General features: G+C 42.5%; 1 protein-coding gene across 1 annotated transcript; it reads right to left on the reverse strand.

Annotated features, from left to right (window-relative positions):
• Window positions 1–826: 826 nt before the first annotated feature.
• On the reverse strand, window positions 827–19,587 carry PARD6B (par-6 family cell polarity regulator beta). Its single transcript, XM_081097377.1, has 3 exons — window positions 19,186–19,587; window positions 12,509–12,731; window positions 827–3,983 (listed from the first exon to the last, which is right to left on the reverse strand). Exons 1-3 carry the CDS (start codon window positions 19,249–19,251, stop codon window positions 3,154–3,156), a joined length of 1,119 nt encoding a protein of 372 aa, XP_080953503.1. The 5' UTR covers window positions 19,252–19,587; the 3' UTR covers window positions 827–3,153.
• Between the last annotated feature and the right edge of the window lie 882 nt (window positions 19,588–20,469).

Here is a 20,469-nt window from a genome sequence, read left to right on the forward strand (position 1 = left end):
CGCAAACAAGGTACATGCCCTTGACTGGAATTGAACCTGGGACCCTTCAGTCTGCAGGCCGACGCTCTATCCACTGAGCCAAACCAGTTAGGGCCTCATGTTTATCTTTTAAAAATTAAAAGTTAAGGGTGCCAGGACCTTGCCATCTACACTAATAAAAGAGAAACATGCAAATTGGTGTCACTCTGCTATACCTACCAGCCAATCAGGGTGATATGCAAATTAACCCAACGAAGATGGCAGCGGCCATGGAGCTGGAAGCTTGGGTTGCCCCTGGCGATGGAGGAACCCAAGCTTCCAGCCTGTCCTGGCCACCGCTCAAGGGAGAGAACAACACACAGGCAGAGCCAGGAGCCTGAGAGATCAACACAAAGGGGTGCCTGCTCCAAGCCTCCACAGTGTGGCTGGGGGCAGGCCCCCAGGGGACACACACACACACACACACACACACACACACACGGGGTGCCTGCTCCAAGCTTCCGACGCGGCTGCAGGCAGGCCCCCAGCAGGGACACATACACACACGGGGCAACTGCTCCGAGCCTACGTGGTGTGGCTGGGGGCAGGCCACAGCGGACACACACACACACACAAACACATATACACACACACACACGGTGCCTGCTCCGAGCCTCTGCTGCCGTCAGTAGGACATCCACTGAGGGCTCCCGGACTGTGAGAGGGGGCAGGCTGGGCTGAGGGACCCCCCCCCCCAGTGCACAAATTTCGTGCACCAGGCCTCTAGTAGCTTATATAATGGGTGATAGGTAAATAACTGTTGGGCACTTTTCATATATTTGCAAACAAGAAAGTAGCCTTTATACAAGTCTATCTTTATTTGTAAAAAATAATATACAACTAAAGCCAATTTGATTTTAAAATCAAAATTCAGTTAATGATAATGTACATTTTATAATAAAATTGTAGTAAAATACTGACATTTGATAGTTTAAACAAAGTGTCATTCATGTACAAATCATGTTATATGTAAAATTTAATTAGAAAATTCATAGTTCACAGAAGTACATACATTTTGTTGATAGCACATAAGAACATTAGCATAAATTTACTTAAAGATACAGAACAAAATTCACAGTTAGGCTTGACACTTAGTACTAGGAAATTTTATGCTGAATCCACTGATACTTTTGTTAATGATGATACACTTGAAATAACTGATTCAGACAACCAATGAATCCACATTTTATTGTATAACCAAGATTTATTGGTTTTACAATACGTCTAGTAATCAATTATTTTACCAATAATTTAAGTGAGATCTAGCTGAAGACACCCCTGGCATGTATCTTTAGCAGGATAATTAAAATAAGAAGCATTAGAAGCTTTGACTTCCATTTTCATGAAGACATACAAGTCTATATTTTAGTTAAAATTTGTACAAAAAGTCAAGCCCTGAAGTATTTCCCCCCCACAAGAAAAGTTCTGATGTTAAAACTTTGTTAAAAAAAAAAAAGAGAGAGAGAGAGAGAGGTAGTGTGTCAAAGTATTTTTACTTAGAATGTTGAACCCCTGCACCGCTTATAAATGAAATTTAACCTTATACATATTATCATTGTTTTGTCATTCAAGAGTCAAATGTATAAAACTCACAGAATGTTAAAGCTGGAATGCCATTATAAAACAGTGGTATGTAAGTGGAAGAACGTCAGTGAATTCAACAAAAAGTACATTGTATTACATAATATTGTGCAATTAATAGTTTAGTGACAATATGTTTAGTGGTAATGTGAACAAAATACATTTAAGTATTCTGAGTCAAGTGATCTTCATTTAATCAAGACTTTACTTCTTCATATATTTTGACCATATAGAGAAAATATCCTTCAAAACGGAGTCATCTGATTCTTCATTGTTTTAATAGCACACAATTGTTATAGGTATCCATACTAGCCCTACCATAAAATTAATTAATAAATAACTCTGACAGTAATATCCATAAGCCACAGAGAACTTATGTACTTCATACTATTCTTTGTTTCTATATACAAGCATTCTGTAGTGTTTGTGCACATTGTATAGTGAAATCAGGCAAGGAATGGAAGTTAGCAGCCTTACACTTAACTTGTTCTAAGTGGATGCATTGGAAAGTAATAAATAGCCTTATAAAATTAATAGTGATAAACTCTACCTGTCAAAGGTGAATACTATATAATTTTCATAAAGTGTAGGCAGTGTTCCTAGAAATCCCATGAAGGAAAACCCAAATTGTTTATATAAAAAGTGCACAAATTTGTCCTGTGTGTAAAAAAATCTCTGAATTTGGGTGCATTTTTTAAAATCCAAAATGATTTGCACTTCTTGAATACATTAAAAGGGTATAAAAGCACACCAACAACACACACACAACAAAAGGATAATTTCCAATGAGATTGGGAATGAGGGTGAGAAGAGGTGAAGAGGTGGAGGATAAGGGAGAGTCTCCCAATGCCCAGAGTCAGTGGCATCGCCATTTCCAGGGTAAGTTACACCCACATGGAATGCCTCTGTGAGAATGAAAGCTACAGGAAGGACAGGCAGGCACCTGAACAACTGGTAGAGATTCTTAATTCAGGAACATAGTTTTGATGCCTTATAACATAGGAAGTAACTCCTAAAAATAGTCAATCAGTTTCTTAGAAATTAAGAAAAAAAAGCACTTGAAAAGACTACTTTTCACAACAGAGAAACATTAAAATGTCAAAATAAAATACAGAGAACATAGGAGCTGAGGTCCCCAAGGTACCAAAAGATAGAATGAGATTTCTTCACATTAGAACTTTTAAAAATATAAAGGAAAAATGAACTGGGCTCTGCACAGCAGGTTAAATATGCAACAACTTCAAACAGAAATTATTTAGTCCACTCACACAGTCTAGAATGTGCTCTAACATCCAGTTATCTGTAGACAAAACAGCAAAAGCACATAATCGCATTAGCAAAGGCCCCTTTGTTTTAGATTTAAATTCACCTCTGACCCACCAAAGTTTATATTAGCAATTATCAAACTACTATTTTAATAACATTTTGAGCTTGCAATATTATTTTTTCTCATGCCCATTCCAGGTCACTGGTTCAGAGGTATATATGCTTTAAACTAGCGGAATGTACAGGTTCCCATGGCATCTTCACTCAGAAAGCAGTCAGATAGTGGTTTCATAGTGTTATGATTGTTCCATCTTCTTCTAAGAGTTTTTGATTTGGAACACGCGTTTCAAATTCAGTGTCTGTGCCACTTGCTGCCAGTGTTAAGCTCACTTCATTAGAAGGAATAAAACCATTCTGTCCAGACTCCAAATTGAGTTCCATTTGTGTTAATGATTCTAAGCTTTCCGTGTTATGAACAGCTTTGGGAATCTGCTGTGGCACTCCATTATCTTCAATAACAATGTCATCTTCATCACTGTCTTCATCCTCTGGCTCAAAGCTGGGTTCCATCTGCTGTGGATAGCCGAGAAGGCTGTTATCAGTAGACTGGCCGGAGCTCCCGGAGGTCCGACTGTTCCTAACGACATTGTTTCTCTGGTTTGCTGGTCTCACTGTTATGATGAGGTTGCGGCTGTTTGCAATCATCATATCTGTTACTTGATCCAGACTCTTCCCTGAAACTTCTATGCCGTTAACTTCTAAAACTTCATCATTAACAGCTAACAGTCCTGTGCTTTGAGCCAGACCTCCCGGGACAAGTCTGGATATAAAGATCCCTGGGACCTTCTCTAAGCCATGTGGCGTGACCCTGACACTGGAGCCATCCCGGATGTAGAATCCTAAGGGTTTCTCAGTGCCGTATTTGTACAGACGGACCCTACGATGTGTTTCTGGGAGAATATCCACGTCTATAATGGAAGACACAGGTCTGAAGTCTTGGGGCATACTAATGACTATATGAGGCTTTTTCTTGTGGTTGTCAGGACGCAATACATTGGTTAAAACATTCTTCTTCTTTATTAGTGTGTCTGTACCAAAGGCACTGTAGTCTGCTTCTTCTGTTTAAAAATAAAATAAAATAATTATAGAAATGCTGTGAAAACACCCACTTATCTGCAGTTGAGTCTGTACAGAAAGGATAACTAAAATGTATTTCGTACATAAACACACTAGTTAAACATTAACTTATTCTAATAGGATCAAAATGTAGAGCAGAAGATGTTATATCAGAAAAAAACACTAGGTGGCCCTCTCAAGTACACATAAAACTACCAATGTTCACGGTAAATCTAACAAAGCTCGGTAACTATGAAACAACATGAACCATGGCCAAATGAAATTCTGGTAAGTCTTGCAAACACATTCTTTTTTTAATATATTTTTATTGACTTCAGAGAGGAAGGGAGTGGGAGAGAGATAGAAACATCAATGATGAGAGAATCATTGATCGGCTGCCTCCACCCCACACAGGGGATTGAACCCAGAACCCGGGCATGTGCCCTGACTGGGAATCGAACCATGACCTCCTGGTTCAGAGGTCAACACTCAACCACTGAGCCACGTCGGCCAGGTGCAAACACATTCTTAAACAAGTTACTTAAAATGCATTTTGCCCCGTTTAATGGCACAGCTGCTCTTCATTCCACAGTTTTTCTTCATTCCTGTAGGAATTTGCCAGAGTCATGGTTTTTAGGTAAAAATCTTCCCATTTTTAAATGCTGATACCCAGTGAAACAACAACAAAAACCTATTTGAGTTAAATAACACCCAGGGTTGAATTCATTCTTCAAGCTAACAATTTATAATCTCTGATGTACACTAAGGGACAACAGGGCACCTAAAACCAGATATTCTTAGATCACATGGATGAAGGAAGACCTGCCATAAACAAAGCATCTCATCAGAGAATGAGAGGTAGAAAAGGAAATGAAATTAATAGCAGGCACACGAGTTGAAATATCATTTCAACTAAAATAAAGGCAAAAGGGCCCCCAAAAGAACTAGTTCAAACTCCTAGTGTCGGCTATTGCTACAGAGAATAGTAACATCACCGTTTATCCAAGGCTTCAATTCGTATTCTCTCCTGTGACCCTCTGCCACCACCAACGCCCCCCCCCCCCCCCAATGATAACTATTATTATCTTTACTTTATAGACCAGAAAATGACCGGGACATAATAGGTTACAGAGAAAAGACTAGACCCAGGAGTTCTTTCTAGGCCAATACCTGACACATTCATACAATGAATGTTAAGTATCAACTGTGCGTCAGAGTATAGAGAACTTCGGCATTTTTTTTTCATGCTACTTAAACATCTTCAAAAGCTAGTTTCAGAGAAATGTACAAGACTAGGGGTACTTAATTATTTTGGCATTTCCTCCCCTCCACCCAGGATAATTTTGTCTTCATTTATAGATAAAATATTTAGACTGGGTTCTAACAGAGACAGAAATTTATTTGTAATTTGGCTGTGGAAATAAATCCATTGACACAAAAATCTTTTTGGCAAAAAATCTAACAATCATCTTCTAAATGTGTTTTTTTCAAAATTATATATTTTCATTTTAAAACAATCAATTAAGAAAGCCCACCTAATATAAGGAAAGTTCCAGTCCATACAAACTGCAAACAAAATTAAGTTGCCTACATACCTATTCATGGGAAACCTGACCCTAAACCCCTCAAATCTGCATAATTTGGCATCGCATCCTGACCCTGTTTGAATGCTCTCTGCTAAATTCTCAGAAGCAATATGCCCCTGTACAAAGGCACCTTTGTTCTCCCATCTAGCTAATCAGTTTCCAGCCACTGGGAAAAAATATTTTGGCAAAAAGCCAGGGTGCAGGGTGTTAGTTTAAAGTGTAAAGGTGAATGTCCACAGGGAGTAGGAGTTCACTTTCTATCTGAGTATGTATATCAAAGCACTGAACTCAGACTGTGATGGGAAGTTTGGAAATTCGGTTTATAGCAACCTTCCACTTGTATAAAGCCAGGCTTATGCAACAGGACATGATACGGGCTTATACAGCAGCACCTCCCTTACCCCAAGCCTGCCCCTCAGCAGACAATCTCAGCTAACAGGAATGGACAACGAGCCACCTGCAAGGCCACTGAACTGCCAAGGATGTCTCACTTCTTTCCACAGAAAAAGCTCCTGTGCTTTACTTACCAAGGAGCCCTACAGGCCCTTAGTTTGTAAACATTAATCCTGAAAAGCCTGGTTATCTCATTCCTTAGCTCACGGAGTCAAAAGTTACAGACAGAGACATTAGGGTCCACTAGTGAGTGGCAGACACAGATACAAGAAATAAAAGCCTACAGTGGATAAAAAGCAAATCTTGGGGGGGGGGGGCAGCATCAGCATCCCTTTATAGTAACAAAATAGGAACAGTTCATGTTAGAGTCATTAAGAAAGTTCAAGATTATGACCTGTTTGAAGTTCAGTAGGTAGACAGGGAAGAATGAAATGATTGCTAAAATTGTAATCAGGGGCTGTAAACCTATTTCTGTAAAGAGCTATACAGTAAATATTTCAGGTCCTGGAGGTCACACGGTTCCTATTGCAAAAGCAGCCATAGGCAGACCATAAAGGAATGAGCCTGGCTGTGTTCCAAGGAAAACTTTATTTACAAAACAGCCAGCAAGCCTTAGTTTGCCAACCCTTGTTCTAATCCAAAATGGTTAAATGAAACAGATCTGGCAACTTTACAAAGATTAAACATCACTTAGAGCGATATTCAAATTCTGCAGATCCCTTCACTTTCTAATAAGAAAAATCAATCACCAAATATTAAGAAGTATCTCATATGTGGCTCAGCATTGTTTTCTGGGCCATAGATCCAGTGAACAAAATAGATAAGGTACTTGCTTTCATGGTGCTTACAGTCTAAAGGAGGAGGTGGCAATTAATTTCAAATAACTGAATTATTACAAAGGTGCCAAGAGCAGTGATGTACACTGTGCTGTACAAGTATGTAAATGAGAACCTAGCTTGGTGCAAAGGAAAGGAAAGGCTTCGTCAGGAAAGTAAGGATCACGCTGAGACTAGCTAATCAGTTAGAAGGGAGAGACATTCCAGGCATAGAATACAACGAATAAAGAGAGGAGCAGGATGGAGCAGGGGAAGGAGTCCAATGTACAGTCACGCACTGCTTAACAGGGATATGTTCTGAGAAATGCATGGTTAGGCAATTTCACCGTTGAGTGAACATCATAGAGTGACTTACATAAACTAGACGGTATGGCCTCCTGCACACCTAGGCTAGCTACATGCTCTAGCTCAGTGCTCCAGAGCCACAAGCCTGCATAGCAGGTTACTGCACAAAACTACATGAGATTAAATCAAGCACAAGAGAAAATGATGCAATCAAGACACAGGAGCCCTAGCTGGTTTGGCTCAGTGGACAGAGAGCATCGGCCTATGGACTGAAGGGTCCTGGGTTCGATTCTGGTGAAGGGCACATGCTCAGGTTGCAGGCTCAATCCCCAGTAGGGGGCTGGCAGGAGGCAGCGATTAATGGTTCTCTCTCATCATTGATGTTTTTATATCTCTCTTCCTCTCTGAAATAAATAAAAATATATGAGAGAGAGAGAGAGAGAGAGAGAGAGAGAGAGAGAGAGAGAGAGAGAGAGATGAGATGAGATGAGATGAGATAGCGATGCTGCAGGGCCTACTGTTTTCAGAAAACTTCTTTGTGAATAAGTAGAATGAGTAAACTATAAAATAACAATGAAAAGTATAGTACATATGTAAACCTGTAACAGTCCTTTATGACCATAATCAGGTATTAAGTGCTCTACATAACTGCATGGGCTGAACTTTTATAGGGCTGGTAGTGCAGTAGGTCTGTTTACCAGCATCACCACAACTGCATGAGGAATGTGATGCACTCCCACCTTACTACATCCACATCATCACTAAGCAACAGGAATTTTTCAGCTCCTGTATTCTAATGGAGTATTTGTTGACAGAAACCTCATTATATGGCCCATGACTATAGTGAGGTTAAAGGGTGGCTGGGGGAGAGGGGGCAGGGAGGAGAAGGAGGAGTCCAGAGCCAAGTCGGAAGCAGCCAGGCGCCAGGCAGACCAATGGGAACTTCAGGGAAGTGTTAAGGATTATGGACTTTGGCCTAAGGGCAACAGGAAGAAAACCAAGGGTTTCGATTTTTCTCTAAAGCTCTGGCTTCAAGCTGGAGAATGGACCTGAGAGGAGATAGGAGGCTGGGCAGTGGTTTAGGATGGCACCTGGCCTGAAGCAGAGGCAATGGAGATAGGGCAAAACACATGAAAAATAATTAGAACACAGTTTTAACAGGATTGGTGACTAAGAAAAACAGGTATGTGTCAAAGGTGGCTCCCATGTTTCCATCATGAGAACTGGTGTCATATTCTGAGATGTTACTCCACAATTTCCTCTTTTTTTCTCTCTCTCTTCTTTTTATTTTATTTACTGTTTAATTTCTGGGGCCATACCTTTTGTTAAACTGTTTTGTTTTTTTTACAACTTACTATTACAATGTATATACCTTAGACATTTCTAAATTAAACCCTGATTCGTTAAAATATAATCTTAAGGTCCATTTGCAAAATAATGTCCACTGCACAGGTGTTGGGGCCACAAGGCCATGTCCTAAGTGAGAGGATGCTTACTAATAAAGCAAGGCCCTTCTAGAGATTCCAACAAACTCCTCTGAATAAATCCAAGATGCAGACATATTTGTCTAATGTCACACATAAACAGGTGGTGATACGTACAGCAAGAACTGCAGTGTGCACATTCTGATCAGATCTGGCGAGGAGTCTGTGCATTTCAACAGGCCCCAGACTTGGCTGATCACCATGCCTCTCTGGGAAGTTTTATTTTTTTTAAATACACATTTCCCTGGCTGTATTCTAAACCTACAGGAATAACCTGAGTATTTTTTAAAGGTACAACCTTTTGATATTTTCTAATATTGTTTGCTGCACAATAATAATCTAAACAACAAGAGGAGGAAAACTCTACTTTGTACCATCTCTTCCCCTCCCCCAAATAAATGACAATACTCTAAACTCCAGTGGGGATGGCGCTGGCAAAAGACCTGGGAATCCTCTCTGTGAAAATAAACTTTTAAGATATCAGGTTTTTTGTTTTGTTTTTGCTTCCATGATAACAGACCTAGAAATAGAGTATGGGGTTTTTCTTCTAACAAATTATTACAAAATATAAAACTTTTCATTCCTATCTTCAAGTTCAGGCTATTAAGTAGCTTACACACTCAACCCTGAGCTTCCACTTCAAAGACACTCTGAATTCCAGATCTTCAGAGGGTAGTTTATCAGCTAACGGTGGGAGGGGTGGGAGGGTGTGGCCCTTTAGGGGTGGTCAGAAGAAACCCCTCTGAGAACATTATCTAAGATCTGAAGGATGAAGAGGCAGCTGGAGGGAAACCTTTCTTAGAAGGAAAAGCAAGTGCAAAAGCAGAGACAGCAACCAAGTCTGAGGGACAGGAAACCAGTGTGGCTGTGATTAGGGAGGAAGATGAACTGGAAAAGGCCAAGCAAGGAAGGAGTTTCTTCTGGATTCAATGAAAAGCCAGTACAGGGTTTTAAGCAGAAATAATCAACCAACTTCCTGTTAATTTTTTGCTTAAGTCATGTTTGTATATATATATATATATATATATATATATATATATATATATATATATATATAATTATTATTATTATTTTTTTTAATCCTCACCTGAGGATATTTTTCCCCCTGATTTTTAGAGTGGAAGAGAGGGAGGAATGGGGAGAGAGAGAGAGAAAGAAATAGAAAAATCAACATGAGAGAGACACATCAACTGGTTGTCTCCCACACATGCTGGACCGGGGATCAAACCTGTAATCAAAGTATGTGCCCTTGACTAGGAATCAAACCCACGACCCATCGGTCGGTCCTTGGGCCTACGTACTAACCCAGTGGTTCTCAACCTCCCTAATGCCGCGACCCTTTAATACAGTTCCTCATCTTGTTGTGACCCCCAATTTCATTGTTACAAATTGAACATAATTAAAGCATAGTGATTAATCACAAAAACAATATGTAATTATATATGTCTTTTCCGATGGTCTTAGGCGACCCCTGTGAAAGGGTAGTTCTACCCCCAAAAGGGTCGCGACCCACAGGTTGAGAACCGCTGTACTAACCACTGGGCAAAACAGGCCAAGGCTTAAATTTATATATTTTTTAAAGAATTGTCTGTTGAATGGACTACCTATTTCTAAGCCAAACTCTGAGGGCTAATAATTGTACTGAATGTTTATCTCTATGACATAGAAAACTTTTGTTCACATAGAAACATTTAAAAAGGAAATAGCAGAAGATAACCATCCTTAAAAGATGTTAGGACTAATTAACCCCATGATCACTTAAGTGTTACAAATCCAGTAGCAAAAACACGTGGTGGTATAATCCAACTCATATAATCTTCCTAATGAAGGGGATAATTTTGTCAGATGGCAGTGGTTTAAAAATAGTCATTTTACATTTGAATACACATTCCAGAGAGCAACTAAATTTTTAGTGGAAATTGCATTGCTAACAAGAAAGGCCTACTATCTAACAACAATTATTTAAATTATTCTGCTCAAAATGACAACTTCCACTCAAAAGTTTTGTCCTTCTCTCCTCTACTGCAGTTCTTTCTTTTGTAACATTCTATACAAAGCTTTCCAAGGGTCTATCCTTGGTCTTTATTTACCATTTCTCATTTCCTAACATGGTTGAAACTCACCAGCCAGATTAGCTTTTCTGCCCTAAAACCAAACCAATTTTCTCTTCAAGTCCATCCCTCTTCCATATTCTGCTGCTCCTCCAATTCATCCCAACAGACAAATTAATCTCCTAAAGTACTACTCTAATTGTACCACACCCTACAAAATCCATCTGGGGAGGGGGGTGGTTTAGGGAAAATTATGTGTTTGTTAATATTTTGTAAATAGTCAAGTGATAAAGATATAGGTTACGCTTGGCAGTTTATTCTGTTGGTGGACTTTAGTTCCTCCAAACCCAGAAAAGCTAACATACATAATCAGTGGAATTTCAAAGCCCTGGGAGTGGTCCCAAGTTTATCAACTGATTGGAAAGAAAGTTTCATCTTCAAGGGTAATCCCTACCATTCTCTGCTTTCTGGGTTGGTTTACAAACACAGCAAGGCTTTAATTATCCCACCAATACAGTGCCTGCTGCTTCCCTGCTAGCTTTCTAAACCTCTTCATTTACCAAAGACAAAGGAATAAATGGCACACACCCTGCCCATCTGCAGACAGAGAGACACACATGAAGACACAAAGTTAAAAAAATAAAAATTTAGGACTCAAAAGACATTTGAAAATGTTTGCAATATAAAGTGGCTACTTCAAATGTTCTTTTGTGAGACAAATATCAACGTTTACATTCCTCCAAAATAATGAGTTGCTATCTAATTTTCCAGATGAGTAACTAATTTGCTTTCTGCGAACAATATCCTAAAAGAGAAAGTAAGAAAATAGTCTCTGGATGCCTGCCTACTACATGCCAGGGCACTGTACTTAGCTCTTTCAAACCTCCCAGTAATCCTATGAGATAATATGTCCATTCTATAGAAAAAGACAGAGACCCAAGAAGGATAAATAGCTTTCCTTTAGGTATCTATTAAGTATAGCACTTGAAAGTTGGTTGTCACCAAAAGACTGGAATATTTCTCTGACTCCAAAGTTATACTCTTTCTACCACATCTTCCTGAATGAACAAAATTTCATTCATTAAAGTGAAGATTCAATAAATTCAGAATTTCTATTTTTAAAAATCTAAGAGGATTATAATTAAAACCACAAATTTTCTGCCCTGGCCAGGTGGCTCAGTTGGTTGGAGCATCATCCTGTATACCAGTGGTTCTCAACCTTCCTAATGCTGCGACCCTTTAATACAGTTCCTCATGTTGTGGTGACCCCCAACCATACAATTATTTTCGTTGCTACTTCATAACTGTAATTTTGCTACTGTTATGAATCGTAATGTAAATATTTGATATGCAGGATGTATTTTCATTGTTACAAACTGAACATAATTAAAGCATAGTGATTAATCACAAAAACAATATGTAATTTATGTATGTGTTTTCCGATGGTCATAGGCGACCCCTGTGAAAGGGTCGTTTGACCCTCAAAGGGGTCGCGACCCTAAGGTTGAGAACCATTGTTGTATACCGAAAGGCTGTGGGTTCAATCCCTGGTTGGGGCATATACAGAAGGCAACCGATAGATGTTCTCTCTCACATTGATGTTTCTCTCTCTTCCTTTTCCTCTCTCTCTAAAATCAATAAGCATATTATTGGGTGAGGATTAAAAAAATACATAAACAAAAAAACCCCACAAATTTTCTAAAGTACACTAGTGAAGTGTAAAGATAATCATTAATACCGAAAATGTTTTAACCCCACTTGTTGCTTAATATGGTAAGATTCACAGAAAATGTCTCTTCATTAAGTTTGTGGCAAAGTCTGTGTATCCTATCAATGAGAAAAATAAAACCACTTCTATTTGTAAAACAATTTTTGTAAACAGTGGTACTTACCCTTTTTTTGTATAAAGATCCTAAGCAGTGGATTGGCCGTTGAAACAGCTTTGTGATAATTATCATCGTTATTTATAGGTAGTAAGTCTCCATGGATGTCTGCGTAGCCTACTAAAACATCAACATTTGGGATCTTATGAACATGTTGCAGTAATCCATAAAATTCCTCAAATTTTCCCGGTTTTGATCTTTCCAGTGAAAAACGACGAAATTCAGCTCCAAACTATAAAGATAAAAAATGTATTAATTTTAAAAACAGGACTCAATTTTAAAATGCATGCCACAGAACATTAACAGGCTTATTATTTCTCTTAATAAAGAAGATAGTTCCAGTGATACAGTCTACTGTCAGAAACCTCATCATCTGGAGATAAGACAACATAAGAAAGGCACAGGAATGTGCCTTCTTGATGCTGTATCTCTGAAGGGTATCACTTGAAGATGCAGGTTTACCTCAATGCCCAGGCACCCAGGCCGCATTGGGGACTGTCCTCTCACACCCTGTCTGCGGCCCAGATTCTGAAAGCAGCACTCTCCTCACTCAGGCCATGAGGTAAGAGGTGCCCAAGTCTTTATTTTGACCATTAACAAAAAGCACCTAAGTTTCTTCCCTCATAAAAGGAATTGCTATTTCACAGAAGTGGCAAGAATGAACAGAAACAGGTAAAAAAAGGACTTTGAGCTTCTTGGCATTTAAGATATGATACAAATGGAGGTACAGTATTTAAGAAATTGGTCTAGAGATAAGCATCTTCCCTGTTAATATTATTAAAAAGCTTTATTAATACATCAAATATATGTCCTACAACTACCTAATAACACAAGAAGTGTTTACATGCTTGGCACAGGGCTAGACCCTAGAGACTGAAAGGCCTACACGAGCTTACCAATTAGTCGATGAAGAGAATAGTTACATCAGAGAGGTATTAAGGGATCAAACCAACAGGGAGTACATGACACCTCCACCAGGCCCAATATTTATCTTCACAATTCTGATTCCCAGGTCTGCTTCCCTATGCTAGAATCACACCTCTGTTCTCCAAATGCTGAATTAGTCAAGTGGCCCTTATTCAACACTTAGGACTGATTTCATCTAGTCCATGAACAACAGGATCTATAGGCTTACTATGGGACTAGCATGGCATTTCTCCCCAAATGTGGAAACCTAAGAAAGGTTAATCAGCCCGGCTGGTGTGGTTCAGTGGTTGAGTGTCAACCTATAAACCCAGAGGCCATGCTCAATTCTCAGTCAGGGCACATGCCAGGGTTAGGAGCTCCCTCCATAGTGTGGGACATGCAGGAGGCAGCTGATCAATGATTCTCTCTCATCACTGATGTTTCTATCTCTTTCTCCCTCTTCTTTCCTCTCTGAAATCAATAAAAACATATTAAAAAAAAAAAAAGGTTAATCAGCCTTCCTCAAAAAGGTGTACCAGCCACACAAGTGGAAAATGCTACATAACTATAGTCACTCTCTTAGGAGTTACTGTGGAGACCAGATAGTAAAAGCTCAGTTAAGTCCTGCAGTTGATTAAAAATTTTTTAAAGCAAATGTTTGCAAATGACTTCTGGTCAAGATGGTGGCATAAGTAAGCAGGGTAAGCACCTCCTCCCACGCCGCATCAAAATTACAACTAGCCCCAGCCAGTTTTGCTCAGTGGATAGAATGTAGGACTGAAGGGTCCAGGGTTCAATTTCCAATCAAGGGCATGTGCCTTGGTTGCAGACTTGATCCCCACCCTGGTCAGTCAGGGTGTGTGTCAGAGGCAACCAATTGATGTGTCTCTCACATCGATGTTTTTCTCCCTCCCCCCCTCCCCCTTCTACTCTCTAAAAATCAATGGGGCCCTAACCGGTTTGGCTCAGTGGATAGAGCGTCGGTCTGGGGACTGAAGGGTCCCAGGTTCGATTCTGGTCAAGGGCATGTACCTTGGTTACGGGCACATCCCCAGTGGGGAGTGTGCAGGAGGCAGCTGAATGGATGTTTCTAATTCTCTATCCCTCTCCCTTCCTCTCTGTAAAAAATCAATAAAATATATTTTAAAAATTAAAAAAAAAATCAATGAAAAACTATCCCCTGGGGAGGGTTAACAACAACAATAAAATTACAACTAAACTACAGAACAACCATCATTCAGAACCCCCTGAAATCTGGCTGAATGGAAGTCTTACAACTAGGGAATTAAAGAAGAAGCGACATCAAGACTACTCTAAAAGAAAGGAATCATACCCTAGAGCAGTGATGGCGAACCTTTTGAGCTTGGCGTGTCAGCATTTTGAAAAATCCTAACTTAACTCTGGTGCCGTGTCACATATAGAAATTTTTTGATATTTGCAACCATAGTAAAATAAAGACTTATATTTTTGATATTTATTTTATATATTTAAATGCCATTTAACAAAGAAAAATGAACCAAAAAAATGAGTTCGCGTGTCACCTCTGACACGCGTGTCAGAGGTTCGCCATCACTGCCCTAGAGTGAAGCTCTGGAAACAGACTGGAAAAGACTTAAATGTAGCAACTATATTCCAGAACTACAAACTATGGGAAATAAGGAAAACAAGTATATCTTCAACTAAAAGCTCTACCAGGGAAGCCATCATATCACAAAACTGAATCGTGGTACAAGGAGGCATCTGTGCATCCCTTTTCTGCACTGAATTTCAAATTTTTGGAACAAAGCAACACCCAACCACCATCATCTGACTCCCTATGAACTATCAGTTAGATAAAGCTAAAAAGTTTCCACCACTGATTATTCCCCCCCCCCCCCCGCCCCCCCTGCAAAAAGATAGCATTTAGCCCTAGCCGATTTGGCTCAGTGGATAGAGCAGTGATGGCGAACCTTTTGAGCTCGGCATGTCAGCATTTTGAAAAACCCTAACTTAACTCTGGTGCCGTGTCACATATAGAAATTTTTTGATATTTGCAACCATAGTAAAACAAAGATTTATATTTTTGATATTTATTTTATATATTTAAATGTCATTTAACAAAGAAAAATCAACCAAAAAAATGAGTTCGCGTGTCACCTCTGACACTCGTGTCATAGGTTCGCCATCACTGGGATAGAGCGTCGGCCTGCAAACTGAAGGGAGGGTCCCAGGTTCAATTCGGGTCAAGGGCACATGCCGGAGTAGCGGGCTCAATCCCCAGTCGGGGGTGTGCAGGAGGCAGCCCATCAATGATTCTCTCTCATCATTGATGTTTCTCTCTCTCCCTCTCTTTCCCTCTCTGAAATCAATAAAAATATATTTAAAAAATACCATTTAAATTGTTTACATTCAATATATAAGCATCTGAATATTATAAAAAATCCAAAAAACCAAACCAAAAAACCAAATGTTTGCCAAATGTGCCTGACCACTGAACTCATTTTTCTTCTAAACAGCTATTATGAGTAAGAATACTAATGCACCACTAAGACACCCTTAGGCACCCTGCAGACAAAGTCCCCATCAGCATAATGTGAGGTTACAAATGTGTCAATTCATTTTTCCAAGAGCCTTATGGGTATCTGGAGTCACAGCTCTTACTCTATGAAGTTCATCTGCCTCGCTTACCCACGCTACTCACTAGTTTCACATTAAAACTCACCAAAACCACCTATTACCTCTAATAAATAATTAAAAATTTCCAAAATACATTCCTGAATCATAAACACTAACACTTGTCAAGAAATGTAAGGTGACTCATACCCAGCGCTCTCAAAAAGTTTAGTCACACCTTCTCATTTAAAAGTAAATAAAAACTCGGGAACACCCTTCATATCAGAGTTAGTCTTATGATGTTATCAAAAGTCATAGTTTCTCCTTCATTTCTTTATTCTGGTATCACAACGTAAAGTTCCTAGGGCTTTGATTCACCCCCGTGTTTATCACTTCCCATGATCCAGAAATGGGAGTAACATCTATCTAATCACTGAACATTTTAGGGCTTCAATGTTTCTGCTAAAGCTATTGGATGAAAATTCTTTGCTCAACATTTTCTTCTCTCACTTAAATGTTATGACAAAAACAATGGAAAACTGTATGGCTCACAGTAGATGTGCCCTTTTGCAAATGTTAGCAGGAAAAAAAGAGAAATTGTTATGCTTCTTGCATCGGAACAATAGGATTAAGAGAACTTTTTACTACATAAAAACAAAACAAAATATGAAGGCAGAGATAAAATTAAGACCAATCAACAACTCTTCATTATATAAACCATTTACAACTTTTTTAGCTTGGTCTAATTTGTCTTGATCACCCAGAATGTGAATCAACACCCTTCTCCTAGCATCTGTTGGTACATTCTAGAAATGCAACTTAATTTTAATATTCTGTTTGTCCATGAATAATTAGGAAAGGTACAGCTCAAAGACTGCTCCAAGGTTATTAAAGGACACCACCTTGATTATTGATTAAGAACTTTCCCAACTCTGGCGAAACAGGAAGATAAATCAGTTACCAAAGAAAAGTCACATGGTAGCTGGTATCACAATTTAACTATAGTTATATTTGCAATATTCATTACTTTACTTGTACCATTTTTCCTTTCCATGAGCAAAGATTATAAAGTTGACAGTTTTCTATGAAGAACAAAGAGATCCAGAAATGTGGGTTTACACATCACCTAGTTGTGGTCACAACCTAACTTCTCAGTGATCACTTTTGTAAAAAGCCGTGCTATCACTAAAGCAGTGAAAAAGAAAACATCTGTCCAAATATTTTTAAATGGTAAAGATGACAGGTGTTTTATTTAATCCATTAAAGACAAACGTGCCAACCACATATATTTGAAACACAAGGTGTCACATTAGAAATAGTGCTTACACCGTGCCTACTTATCAACAGCTAGAGTGACAGCGGGATGACACTCCATTCCCTGCAGGTTCTCAGAATGCCTTGGTTCTATTTAAGAGACACAGTTCACGAAAAGTGCAGTATGGCCGGTCCCATATATACTATAGGTTAGATATAAGTATGGGAAAGATTCACAAATCAGTTGACAGAAAGCCTGAAATTCCAGTCCCCAAGAGCTCAAGGTTTCCTGGTCTCAGGAGATCAATTACTGTCTGGTTGTATTTAACAGTGTACCTAGAATTCCTACTCATTTTCTCCCTGTGACCAAAAAAATTAAAGACGTGCTACCAAAATTAGGACCATAAACTGAATTTTAAGATCATGCAATATTGGTTTTTTCTTTCTTTTTTTAGCCTCAACTCCCACAAAACCATCCTAGATTTATAACAGAAATGCCATTGGAAGATTCAACCACTACCACTTCTATACTGCCAGAGGAACAGTTTTCTGTGTTTTAAATCATCTTAAAACCCTCAGTTCAAGCATGTGTCACTTCCATTTGCGATGGCAGTTCCATGGGGGTCACGGGGAAGAACACACTCCTTAAACAGCTCTAATTACTTTTCGATTCTTAGGAGGCCACAAGGCTTCTGAAACTAGTGCCTATGCTGATACATGAATTAAGTTTCAGAGTACATTGTAAAATGACGTTAAAAATGAATATACACATTCCTGAGTTGACTATCTCAGCTACAGCAACTTGCAGAACTTTGTCTATCAACTCTAGATAATCAAAGCCATGTACCCACAGGCTCCGGGAGGCCTTCTCAGTAGCCTTACACTCGGTGACGCCTCATTCTTTCTGAAGTTGATGTGCTCTTACTTTCTCCTACCCCTTTATGTGTTTTGGTCTTCCCGATTCGACTTCCCATGTCTCAGGGCCCCGCCAGTGCCCTCCCTTTGTTTTCTACAAAGCCTCAGAGTGACTGTAAAAAGGCTCTGAGGAGTTTGTCCTACAAGCAGAGCCTGGCGAAGCCGTCGCCTTCCGAAGCCCCTGTCTTCTGGAGAGAATGACACCGGGTGATCTAAGCCCCCTCTGGCTCTCCGGTTCACGAGAGGGTTCCCGTGGCTGCCGGGCACCGTCCAATTCCGGCCCGGGACCTCCTCGGGGAAGCATTCCCCCGCTCATCCCTGCAGACCGCCCGCTCGGGGCGCCTGGCCATGGCGGAATTCGCTGGGTGCCGAGGTCACCATCGGCGGGCGGGCATTCCGCTGGTCGAGAAGGAACACACTTGACGTGAACAGGTAGCAGGAGGGAGTGCGCCGGCGGAGTGCCACTCAGCGGAAGGGGAGCGCGTTCCCGGTATGGACCAGCGCATACCGAGGCCGGTGCCAGGAACTTCCCCGGCAGGAAGCCACGCCAGCTTCCAAGGGGTGATGCGGCGCCCGGGGCCCCCTCTCGCCACCCCAGGCACCCCTGAGCCACACAAGCGGGTGACATGTGGAGGCCACGGGTGCCCCAAGGACCTCTCACTCGCAGGCCAGGAGGCGGAATCCGCCCAGACGCTCAGAAACCACCCTGCGCTCGGCCGGCCGGGGTGAATCCCGGCCCTGACTCCCGCCCACGACCAGGAATGAGGCTGAAGGAGCCGAAGTGCTCCACGGGTCATCTACCTGCCCGGGCCAGGAGCAGACACAACCCCCCCTCCACCCCCGCCCTCTCCTCGGCAAGTTTATTCTCCACCATCTCCTGCCTCCAAGTCCCACCACCGCGCCTCTCGCCGACCCAGGCGCCGGGGCAGCTCCGCAGGCCGCCCCCGGCCAGCCCCTGGCCACCCCCAGGCCCCCCTCCCAGCAGGACGGCCGCTCCGCCCCGCCAGGGCCCCGCGCACCTTGCTCTTCACCTCCATGGTGCCCAGGCAGCCGCTGCCCACCCCGTGCCGGTGGCTGCGGTTCATGCTGAGGCCGGGCCCCGCGGCGGCCTCCGGCAGCCGGGCCGCCCCCCAGGAGCGCGGGGAGAGAGTGCGTGGCCGGAGGGCTCTGGACGTGGCTGCGGCCGGGAGCCTCCTCACAGGCACCTGCAGAGGGGCGGCCGCGGCTCGAGCCTCCGCGCAGAGCTCCGCTGGGCGGCTCCTCACGCGGCGAGACCGAGGGCGGGACTGGCCGCGCGGCCGGCGGGGACGCGACTCCCTCCCTCAGGGCCTTGGCGGCACCCGGGACGGAGGGGGCGGAGGGGGCGGAGCAGAGGCGACAGGCTCCGCAGCCTCGCGCTCCGCCGCCTCCCCCGCGAGCCCGCGCGCGCGCGCACCCGAGCTGGGCGGGAGGGGCGGCGCGCGGGCGCGGTCACCTGCAGCCTCCCGAAAGGCCTCGGAGGCTCGCGCTCCGCCCACACCCAATAGGAAGCGCGCACCTGCGCCCGCGGCGCCAACCAATCGGTACACGCCTTGCAGGGCGCGTGGGCGGGCCACCTTCTCGAAAATCCCGCCCACCGCAGCGCGATTGGCCTCGCGCTGCGAGGGCGGGGCGGGTCACCTGAAGCCCTGGGCCTCTCTGACCCAGCGGGAGAGTTGGAAAGCGCATGCACCCGCCCTGTGGTTTCCGCCCCGGGAAGGCCAGCCGGAAGCGCGAGCGCACCTGGAGACAAGCTGGGGTGGGTGGGCCTTTTGCGCACGCGCGGGCGCGGGCCCGGTTGCCGGGGCCCGGGTTGAAGCTCGCACCCCGCTGGGGGATGTAACGTGCCGCCGGGTGCGTCGCCCAGGGGCGGATGGGTTGCACCTGCCCCTCCTGCCAGCACTTTGGGATGCTGCAGCCTGAAACAACGCCCCTCCGCCACCCATTTGCGTTCTTTAGGTGTCAGGCTGCAACTCTGGTTGCAAAAGTCAAGTTTTCCCGCTTCGACCGCAGTTTCTGGGGGAGAAAGAACCTCGGGGTTTTTCTGGTTTGGTCTTGTCCGCAGAGACTTTCTGCCATCCGTCAGGGCCCAAGGGGAGAATGGGTGCCTGGAGGGAGGGAATGTGGCTGAGGCTCGGGATCCTCGCAGGTCTGGCCTCCCTCGGGATTTCTCCTAGACAGGTCCTCCAAGGCTTTTTTTTTTCTTTTCTTCCTTTTTCTTTATTTTAATTTCCGAGGTCTTCCTCTCCCGTCCTCCAGCCATTTCTTGGCCATACGCTGTGTCC

This window comes from Myotis nattereri, assembly GCF_964212035.1.
Source record: "Myotis nattereri genome assembly, chromosome: 8".
NCBI classification, from domain to species: Eukaryota; Metazoa; Chordata; class Mammalia; order Chiroptera; family Vespertilionidae; genus Myotis; species Myotis nattereri.

Bases quoted from the DNA above. Each gene is read 5' to 3' on its own strand.
- PARD6B (XM_081097377.1), bottom strand. From the start codon at position 19,251: ATGAACCGCAGCCACCGGCACGGGGTGGGCAGCGGCTGCCTGGGCACC. The intron at 12,732-19,185 runs GTGCGCGGGGCC...TTATCTTTATAG, and splicing joins CCATGGAGGTGAAGAGCAAG to TTTGGAGCTGAATTTCGTCG. The intron at 3,984-12,508 runs GTAAGTACCACT...ATTTTTAAACAG, and splicing joins GATCTTTATACAAAAAAAGG to AAGAAGCAGACTACAGTGCC.